A 10,768-nucleotide genomic window follows, 5' to 3' on the forward strand; every position below is an offset into this window, starting at 1 on the left:
CAGGCTGATACAAATGCAGGTTTATTGTACTGGCACTACATACTATTAGCAGTAGTGCCTTGCTAGTTGGTACTATGGTGTTTCAGAATGGTCAAATTTTATTGGAGAAATTCTAAAGAATATTTTCCTTTGATTTACAAAATATTTGCATTCCTGGAAATTTCAGTAAGCAATGAAACTTCGTAAAAAATTATTCTGCATTTATACTTTAAAAAGAGTAAGTTTCTAGGCTCAGATAATTACAAACAGATTTTTTTTTAACCTATGTGAATATCCCATGGGACAGTCAAAATTTATGCAGGATGGGCCAATTCTTTAACATGTGTACTGTCCATTGCACTGTTGGGTGGGCTGGCACCACTTAGCACCTTTTACTAAATACAATAAATCTTCCCTCCCATTCATTGTTACAAAGAAAAATGCTTCCACAAATTTCTTTTTTAAGTTATTTATTTATTTAGGCTGCGTTGGGTCTTCATTGCTGCGTGCGGGCTTTCTCTAGTTGTGGTGAGCGGGAGCTACTCTTTGTTGGAGTGCGCAGGCTTCTCGTTGCAGTGGCCACTCTTGTTGCGGAGCACGTGCTCTAGGCATGTGGGCTTCAGTAGTTGCAGTGTGTGGGCTCTGTAGTTGTGGCTCGCCGGCTCTAGAGCGCAGTCTCAGTAGTTATGGTGCATGGGCTTATTTGCTTCGCGGCATGTGGGATCTTCCCCGACCAGGGATGGAACCCATGTCCATTGCATTGGCAGGCAGATTCTTAACCACTGCGCCACCAGGGAAGTCCCCACGAATTTCTAAATGCCCATATGAGGCAGTAATTACCCCCACTGAGAATTTGCTGATAGATTCTTGAGGAGGGGAAATAATGAAGTAGAAGTCATGTCGTGGAATATTCTGATAGCTGCTTTCCAGGTGTAAGCGTTGATTAAAAAAAGAAAAAGAAGTAACTTCCTTTAATTAATTAGTTTTTTTATAGCATCCACAGTTTATAAGGCATTTCACACATCTTACGCGTCTCACATCAACTGTAAACTCAGCATCTCCATTATTTTACAGATGAGTCAGGGCAGCTCAGAACTGTTAAGTGATTTATTAAAAGTCATTTTAACGAGAGAGATAGAGTTGGAATCCAGATATGGTTTCAGACCCAATATTCTTTTCATTATATCATAGCAATGCTAGGATGAAGGCAGAGAAAAAAAATTTAAGAGGAAAATCTGAGACTCAGAGAAAAACTGGAATTAGGGGACTTCGCTGATGGTCCAGTGGTTAAGACTCCATGCTTCCACTGCAGGGGGGTGTGGATTTGATCCCTGGTCAGGAAACTAAGATCTCACATGCTGCGCAGCCAAAAACAAACAAAAGACAACAACAACAAAAAACTAGAATTGGCAGGCCTTTGATTAGACAGCTCTATAGTGACTGTCACTGACATTCTGGGAAGAAAGGTGGTCAAAGCTTACTGTCAAACAGAGGATTTATTAATATATTCCCCTTCTTATTCTTATAGGACCTTAATATGTAGTTGGGTGACATCATGCAGAATGTGCAGTGGATAATAAATCGCTATACTATGGAAGAGAATGGGCACTCTGGAAGGAAAATATCCCTTACAGAACATAAGAAATAGAGAGCAAGTTTGCTGGGGAAAATAGTTACTTGTGCCAAGACTGCTGAAATTAAAGAAAAGACTCTTGTCTACATTCTGGCCTGGTTGGAAGAATGGAGTAAGTTTCCAAAAGTGATTTAAAGTTAATGAAAAAGCTAGAGAATGGAATTATAAGCAAATTATGAAGGATTAGAAAAAGACTAAACAAGAAAAGACTAAGGTGGTTATTTAGAGAACAGGTGCTCTCTGTTCCAGGAAGAATAGAATAAGGAAAATATAAGCTCGCTCACTTAGTACCAGCTATTCTGGCCTCCTTGCTTTTCTTGGAGCATGCCAGCATACTCCTGCCCAGTGTCCTTATGCTTCCTAGTCCCTTGCCTGGAACATTTTCCATCAGGTAGCCACATGGCTCATTCTCTGCTTATATTTCTCTTTAAAATGAGGTGTTCTCTGACCATCCGCATTCTCTACCCACTGGCACTGTCCATTATTCTTTACTCTTCTTTATTTTTGTCTATAGCATTTCTTACCATCTGACATACTTTATAATTAATGTGTCTTTTAAAAAATTTTTGTCTGTGTCCTTTCACTAGAATGTACATAGTATGAAATTAGGGAATTTGTTTTATTCAATGCTTTATCTGCAGGATCTAGAACAGTACATGACAGAGGAGACACTGGTTGAATGAAAGAATGAATAAGCTAAGAATACAAAAAAGAGAAATTTCATTTAGTTACAAGAAATCTCATGTAACAGGTGTTATAAAATACTAGAAAACTTACCAAAGGAGTTAATTGGGGTTTAGATCCCCAATATTAAAGCACATGTTCACATTTTAGATATCCCCATCCCTGAAGTTAACAAATTAGACACCTTTTAACCAATTTTAACCATATTTTCATGGCCAAGGCTTACTGTTCGGCCTTCTATTCCAAGTCTCTCTTTTTTAATTTCTTCATAGAGAAAGCCTCAGAATAGAAATAATTACGAGATACTTATATTTCCCAATACTATAATATTGAATAGGTAGCCAATATTATAAGCCTATATGGTTATAATTATTTATTTTTCTGCACAAAAGTAATTTGTTTTTACTCTCTTCAAGATGTCATTTTGTCTGAGATGACTACAATTGATATTGATGAACACCACCACTGTATAGCACAAATGGAGATGTTACCAGAAACGCTCAAAGCTATCGAGAGCAATGTCAAGCTACTGAGCAGAATTAGTACATCTTTGAAGAAAAGAAGAAACAAAAGAAAAAAACAGGTAAGAGTGCTCTAAGACTTTGGAAATAGATTTGACTTTTTCTAAAAAAGAGCTTTATAATTTACGTACCATAAAATTTACCCACGATAATTGTACAATTCAATGACTTTTAATAAATTTAGAGTTGTCCAACTATCACCACAATCTAACTTTAGAACATTTTTATCATCCCCCAAAGATCTCTCAGGCCCATTTGCAGTCAATCCTCATTCACACCCTCAGCCCCAGACAACCACTAATCTCTTTTCTGTTTCAGTAGATTTGCCTTTCCTGGATATTTCATGAAGTGGAAACATATTTTATGTAGTCTTTTATGTCTGGTGTCTTTCATTTAGCATGATGTTTTTGAGGTTCAGCCATGTTATAGGATGTATCAGTAGTTTCTTCTTTTCTATTGCCAATTGTAGACCATTGTTTGCATATACCAAACTTTGTTTATCCATTTACCAGTGCATGGACATTTGCATTGCTCCCACTTTTTGGCTTTTATGAATAATGCTGTTATGAACACACATGTATGTTTTTGTGTGGACATAAAATTTCATTTCTTTTTGGAGATACCTAGGAGTAGAATTTCTATGTCATTTATTTATCTATTGCTGGTAAACTTATGTTTAACTTTTTAAGAAATTGTTAACTGATTTCCCAAGTGACAGCACCATTGCAATTTCCATCAGCAGTGTATTACGGTTCCAGTTTCTTCACATCCTCAACAACACTTGTCATTGTCTGTCTTTTTTATTATAGCCTTTCTAATAAGTATGAAGTGATATCTCATTGTGGTTTTTTTTTTTTTTTTTTGCGGTACGCGGGCCTCTCACTGTTGTGGCCTCTCCCGTTGCGGAGCACAGGCTCCGGACGTGCAGGCCCAGCGGCCATGGCTCACGGGCCCAGCCGCTCCGCGGCACGTGGGATCTTCCCAGACCGGGGCACGAACCCGTGTCCCCTGCATCTGGCAGGCGGACTCTCAACTACTGTGCCACCAGAGAAGCCCTCATTGTGGTTTTAATTTGCATTTCCCTAATGATTAATGATGTTGAGCATTTTTTCATGTGCTTATTAGTCTTTCCTATATCTTTGATGAAATGTCTATTCAAATACTTAGCCATTTTTATTATTGAGCTTTAAGAGTTCCTTATATATCCTGGATACAAGTCCTTTATCAGAAAAGTGATTTGCAAATGTTTTCTCCCAGTCTGTGGCTTGTCTTTCATTTTCTTAATGGTGCCTTGAAACCCAAAAGTGTTTAATTTTGATGATGTTCCATCAATTTATCATTTTTTTCTTATATGGATCATGGTTTTAGTGTTGTATTATGAACTTGTATCAGTGAGAATTCAACCATGAGAGCAGAACCAGAAGGAGATTATATATAATCTGTCTATCCATCTATCACATTGCAATTGAGGAACATGCTCTGTATTATTTTAATTCTTTTAAATGTATTGGGACTTGTTTTATAGCCTAACATATGAGCTATTCTGGAGAGTATTCCATGTGTTCTTGAAAAGAATATATATCTGGTTGTTGTCAGGTGCAGTGTTTTATAGTTGGTTTATATTGTTGTTCTAGTCTTCTATGTATCTCTTTGCTGATCTTTCTATCTAGTTGTTCTATCCATTATTGAGAGCGGGATATTGAACTCTCCAATATTATTGTTATTTCTCTCTTTAATTCTGTCAGTTTTTTTGCTTCCTGTATTTGAAGGCTCTGTTGTTAGATGCACATATGTTTATAATTGTGTTAGCTTCCTGATGAACTGACCCTTTTATCATTATAAAATGTCTTCTGTTGTCTCTAGAACCACTTTTTAAATTTTGCCTTAACGTTTATTTTGTCGGATATTAGTATAGTCTCTCTAGCTCCCCTGTGGTTACTGTTAGCAAGATTGAATCTAGGATATGTTGCTTATAGTTGGATCTTGTGGGCTTTTTTCTTTTTTAAATACAATATGGCAATCTCTGACTTTTGGCTGGAGTGATTAATTCATATTTAATGTAATTATTGATATGGTTGGATATATACCTGCTATTTTGCTGTTTTCCATATGTCTTATATATTTTTTTCTTCTTCTAGTCTTCTTTTACTGCCTTCTGTGTTAAACAGATATTTTATTTTTATTTATTTTATTTTTAGCTGTGTTGGGTCTTCGCTGCTGCGTGCAGGCTTCCTCTAGTTGCAGCAAGCAGGGACTACTCTTTGTTGTGGTTTGCGGGCTTCTCATTGCGGTGGCTTCTCTTGTTGCGGAGCACAGGTTCTAGGCACGTGGGCTTCAGTAGTTGTGCCACACTGGCTCAGTAGTTGTAGCTCGTGGGCTCTAGAGCGCAGGCTCAGTAGTTGTAGCACACAGGCTTACTTGCTCCATGGCATGTGGGATCTTCCGGGACCAGGGATCAAAGCCGTGTCCTGTGCATTGGCAGGCGGATCTTAACCACTGCACCACCAGGGAAGTCCCCTAAACAGATATTTTCTAGTCTACCTTTTTTTTTTGGTTTTGTTTTGTTTTTTTTTTTTGAAGTACGCGGGCCTCTCACCGTTGTGGCCTCTCCCGTTGCGGAGCACAGGCTCCGGACGCGCAGGCTCAGCGGCCATGGCTCACGGGCCCAGCCGCTCCGCGGCATGTGGTATCCTCCCAGACCGGGGCACGAACCTGTGTCCCCTGCATCGGCAGGTGGACTCTCAACCACTGCGCCACCAGGGAAGCCCTAGTCTACCTTTTAATTCCATTTTTTCCTACATTTTTGGAGTAATTTTCTTAGTGGTTGTTCTAGGAACTGCAGTATACACCTTAAATTACCACAATCTGCCAGAGATTAGTACTAACTTAATTTCAGCAAAATATAGAACCTTTGCTCCAATAGCTCCATTCTCTTCCCATCCTATGTGTTTTGTCATATATATTACATATTTACGCATTATATGCCCAACAATATAGTTTTATAATTATTGTTATTTATTTATTTATTTTTGGCTGCGTTGGGTCTTCGCTGCTGCACGCGGGCTTTCTCTAGTTGCAGCAAGCGGGGGCTACTCTTCATTGCAGTGCACGGGCTTCTCAATGTGGTGGCTTCTCTTGTTGCGGAGCACGGGCTCTAGGCACGTGGGCTTCCGTGGTTGTGGAACGTGGGCTCAGTAGTTGTGGCACATGGGCTTAGTTGTGCCGAGGCATGTGGGATCTTCCTGGACCAGGGATTAAACCCATGTCCCCTGCATTGGTGGGAGTATTCTTAACCACTGCGCCACCAGGGAAGTCCATATAAATTATTGTTTTATATGATTGTCTTTTTAATTGACTAAGAGAGGAAAAAGAAAATAATATTTTTACCGTCTTTTAAATTTACTTACATATACTGGTGCTCTTTATTTCTTTGTGTGAAATTGCATTATCCTCTGGTGTCATTTTCTTTCAACCTAAAAGACTTCTTTACTATGTCTTGTAAGGCCAGTCTACCAGCACCAAGTCATTGCTTATCTATCTGGGATTGTCTTCATTTCACATTCATTTTTTTCAGGCAGTTTTAGATTTAGAGAAAAATTGAGACTATAATAAAGTTCCATTTATCTCACCATACTTTATTATTAATATTTACTTTAGTATGATGCATTTGTTATAATTAACAAACCAATATTGAGACATTATTAATTAAAGTTTGTAATTGATTAATAATTCCTTGTTTTTACCTAGTGTCCTTTTTCTGTTTCAGGGGCCCATCCAGGGTACCAGATTACATCTAGTTGCCATGGCTCCTTAGGCTTTCTTGGCTGTGACAATTTCTCAGATTTTTCCTTGTGTTTGATGTCCCTGATGGGTTTGAGGAGTACTAGTCAGGTGTATTGTAAAATGCCCCTCTATTGGAATTCATCTGATACTTTTCTCACATTTACCCTGGGGCTATGGGGTTTTGGGAGAAAGATCACAGAGGTAAAGTACTATTGTCACAATACCATTTCAAGGGTACATATTATCAAATGATTTATGACTCAGTGTTGACCTTGATCACCTAGCTAAAATAGTGCTTGTCAGGTTTCTCCACTGCCAAGTTAGTTTTTTCCTCATTTGCCATATTGTGCTCTTTAAAAGGAAGTCCACATGTGCAGCCCACATTTAAGGAATGGAGAGTTATGTGCCCCCTCCTCTAGGGTGGAGTATCTACATAAATTATTTGAACTTTTAAGCACAGGAGTCTGTCTCTTCTCTCCTATTTAGTAATTTATTAGATTATTTATTTATATCAAATTGAACTCATAGATATTTAATACTTTGGGTTATAAAACCTAATACTACTTTATTTTCTTGCTCAAGTTCCAGCTTTGGCCATCAGAACCTCTTTCGGTTGGTTTTTGTGCCCCTTTCACATACCCGCATCAATGTGGTTTATTCTATTTTTTTTTTTTTAGCACTTCCTTACTTTCTGGTACTTACAAGTTACAAGATGCTTCAGGTTCATCTTGAATATTTCCTGCCCCAGTTCTAGAATCTGTCATTTCTCCAAGGACTTCTGGTTCCTTTCATTAGAGAATAGTATTAAAAACCAAGATCTGGTTGCTATGTGTGGTCATTGCTACTAGGCTGTTATTTCTGTTTGGCCCTCTCACCTTTCTTTTTTTCTTTTTTTTTTTTTTTTTTGGCTTGTGGGGTCTTAGTTCCCTGACCAGGGATTCAACCTGGGCCCTTGGGAGTGAGAGCTTGGAGTCCTAACCACCGGAGCACCAGGGAATTCCCTTGGCCCTCTCATCTGACAGAGCAAAAAAAATGTGTGCGTGTGCTGATCCATGAATGTACACATATCTATAGACATTTACGTATATAATCATCTGTAACTACATTAAGCTCAACATGAGTTCTTGTCAATGTCTCTAACTCTAATTCATTATCACATGGATCATTCTAGCTCCCTCCCCTTGCTTATCAGTAAATTCCTACCCAAAACAGTGAGAAACCTGTTCCTACCGTCTGCCGTCCATTTACTTAATTGTTCAGTCCAGTATACATGTATAGCAGTATCAGAATTATTAACCCATACTCCCAAGGGAAACAACTTATCAACTACAGTACAGCCCTCATATGTAGTTCCTTTTGCCTTGGTCTTACAGAATCCTTTCATTTCCAGTTACTTAGGTCAGCAACACTCCCTCTTCCCCAGCACTGCCATTTCTTTCAGTGAGGTTGTGTCATACATTTCTAATATGGTTAGATTCTCGTATCACAGTATGAATTCCTTCCTGGGATCCCCTTACCTCCTAGATGGTTATTTTTAAAAATTTGCCTATGTAGTTTCACTCTGGGTACTGTAGTTATGTAGGGTTTGACAAATGTATATTGTCATGTATCCACCATTACAGTATCATACAGAATAGTTTCTCCATCCTAAAAATCCCCTGTGTTTAATCCTTCCCCTCTCCAAGACTCTGGCAACCACTGCTTTTTTAGGGTCCCTATAGTTTTGACTTGTCAAGAATGTCATATAATTGGAATTATGCAGTATGTAGCTTTTCTAGACAGGTTTCTATCTCTTAGCAATACACATTTAAGTTTCCTCCATAATAGTTTGTGGCTTAATAGATTATTTCTTTTCATTGCTGCATAATATTTCATTGTATAGATGTACCACAGTTTGTTTATCTCCCTATTGAAGGACATTTTGGCTGCTTCCAGGTTTTGGTGATTAAGAATAAAGCTACTATAAACATTCTCATGCAAGTATTTTGTGTGGACGTAAGTTTTCAAATTAACTGGGTAGATACCTAGAAGCATGATTGCTGAATCATATAAGACTACATTGGGACTTCCCTGGTGGTCCAGTGGTCAAGACTCCGTGCTCCCAATGCAGGCCTGGGTTCCATCCGTGGTCAGGGAACTAAATCCCACATGCTGCAACTAAGAGTCCACATGCCGCAACTAAGAAGTCTGCATGCCGCAACAAAGATCCTATGTGCCGTAACTAAGACCTGGCACAGCCAAATAAATAACTATTTGGGACTTCCCTGGTGGTGCAGTGGTTAAGAATCCGCCTGCCAACGCAGGGACACAGGTTCGATCCCTGGTCCGGGAAGATCCCACATGCCGCGGAGCAACTAAGCCTGTGCACCACAACTACTGAGCCTGCGCTCTAATGCCCACGAGCCACAACTACTGAGCCCACGTGCCACAACTACTGAAGCCCACATGCCTAAAGCCTGTGCTCCACAACAAGAGAAGCCGTGAGAAGCCCGCGCACCACAACGAAGAGTATAGCCCCCACTCACCACAACTAGAGAAAGCCCATGCATAGGAAAAAAGACCTCATGCAGGCAAAAGTGAATAAATAATAGTAGTAAATTTTTTAAAAGACTACATTATTTTGTAAGTAATTTTGTAAGAAACTTCCAAACTGTCTTCTCAAGTATCTGTACCATTTTTCATTCCCACCAGCAATAAACAAAAGTTCCAGTTACTCCATATCCTTGCAAGCATTGGTATTATGTTTTTTTTTTAATTTTAGATATTTTAATAGGTGTGTAACAGTATCTCATTGTAATTTCAATTCTCTAATGACAAGTGATATTGAGCATCTTCTCACAAGCTTACTTGCTGTCAGTATATATTATTTCTCTCCTTCATTAAAAATAAAGAGTTGTACATGCATGCTACTTTGAGAAGCATGTACTTATTTCAGTGAATGGATGTGACAGACATTCTGTAATGTACTTAGAGAAGAGTTTAAAAATACATGTATTGGGCTTCCCTGGTGGCGCAGTGGTTGAGAGTCCGCCTGCCGATGCAGGGGATGCGGGTTTGTGCCCTGGTCCGGGAGGATCCCACATGCCGCGGAGCGGCTGGGCCCGTGACCCATGGCCGCTGGGCCTGCGCGTCCGGAGCCTGTGCTCCGCAGCGGGAGGGGCCGCAGCAGTGAGAGGCCCGCGTACCACACACACACACACACACAAAAAAAATACATGTATTAACTATGGATATATGAGTGTTCACTGAAAGCAACTTTGACAGGAGTGTTATTTCAGTGAATGGATGTGATAGCTCTTCTGTAATACATTTAGAGAAGTGTTTAAAAACATGCAATAATGATGGTTATGAGGGCTGTACATTCATGCTACTTTGGGAAGAGTGTTATTTCAGGGAATGGATGTCTTAACTTCTAGCAATCTAGCATCAAGTTTGCTGGTTATTTTTGAAGAATAGTTTTGGTGGATACAGAATTCTTGGTTAATAGTATTATTCTTTCAGCACTTTGAATATACCATCCCACTGCCTTCTGCCTCCACTGTTTCTGATAAGAAGTGACCTGTTAAATTTACTGCAGTTCCCCTGTTCTAAATGGGTCTCCTTTGATTGTGATGAGTCATTTTTCTCTTTTTGCTTTAAAGATTCTCACTTTGTCTGGCTTTCAACAGTTTGACTATGATGTTCTAGGTATTGATCTTTCGGTATTTATCCCACTTAGAATTTGCTGAGCTTCTTGAACGTGTTGATTAATGTTTTTCATCAAATTTGGGATGATCTGGCCATTATTTCTTCAAATACTTTTAATGCCCCACTGTCTTCTTCTTCTGGGATTTCTATTGCTTGTACATTGGTATGCTTGATGGTACCTTACAAGTCTCTGAGGCTTTGTTCATTTTTCTTTATTCTTTTTCCTCCCTGTTCTTCAGAGTAGACAATCTCTAGTTATCTAGCATCAGGTTTGCTGGTTATTTTCTTCTGTAAGCTCATACATGCTGTTGAGCCCTTTTGGTGAATTTTTCATTTCAGTTATTGTACTACTCAATTCCAATTTTTCCACTTGGTTTTCCAGTTTTCATCTCTTTAATGATATGCTCTATTTGACGAGTAATTGTCATCATACTTTTATTTTAAAATATGGTTTCTTTTAGTTTTTTGGACGTATTTATAA

At 39.0% G+C, this 10,768-nt stretch overlaps 1 protein-coding gene across 1 annotated transcript in view; it reads left to right on the forward strand.

Moving 5' to 3' along the window:
• FAM186A (family with sequence similarity 186 member A) overlaps positions 1 to 10,768 on the forward strand; it is a 130,948-nt gene that overhangs the window by 49,219 nt on the left and 70,961 nt on the right. Inside the window, 3 exon segments of the mRNA XM_024736424.1 lie at positions 1,508 to 1,724; positions 2,713 to 2,844; positions 2,847 to 2,879. Of these exon segments, the coding sequence (XP_024592192.1) occupies positions 1,508 to 1,724; positions 2,713 to 2,844; positions 2,847 to 2,879 (382 nt within the window).

The sequence above is a fragment of the Neophocaena asiaeorientalis genome, unplaced genomic scaffold (assembly GCF_003031525.2).
Source record: "Neophocaena asiaeorientalis asiaeorientalis breed wild unplaced genomic scaffold, Neophocaena_asiaeorientalis_V1.1 scaffold134, whole genome shotgun sequence".
Lineage (NCBI taxonomy): Eukaryota > Metazoa > Chordata > Mammalia > Artiodactyla > Phocoenidae > Neophocaena > Neophocaena asiaeorientalis.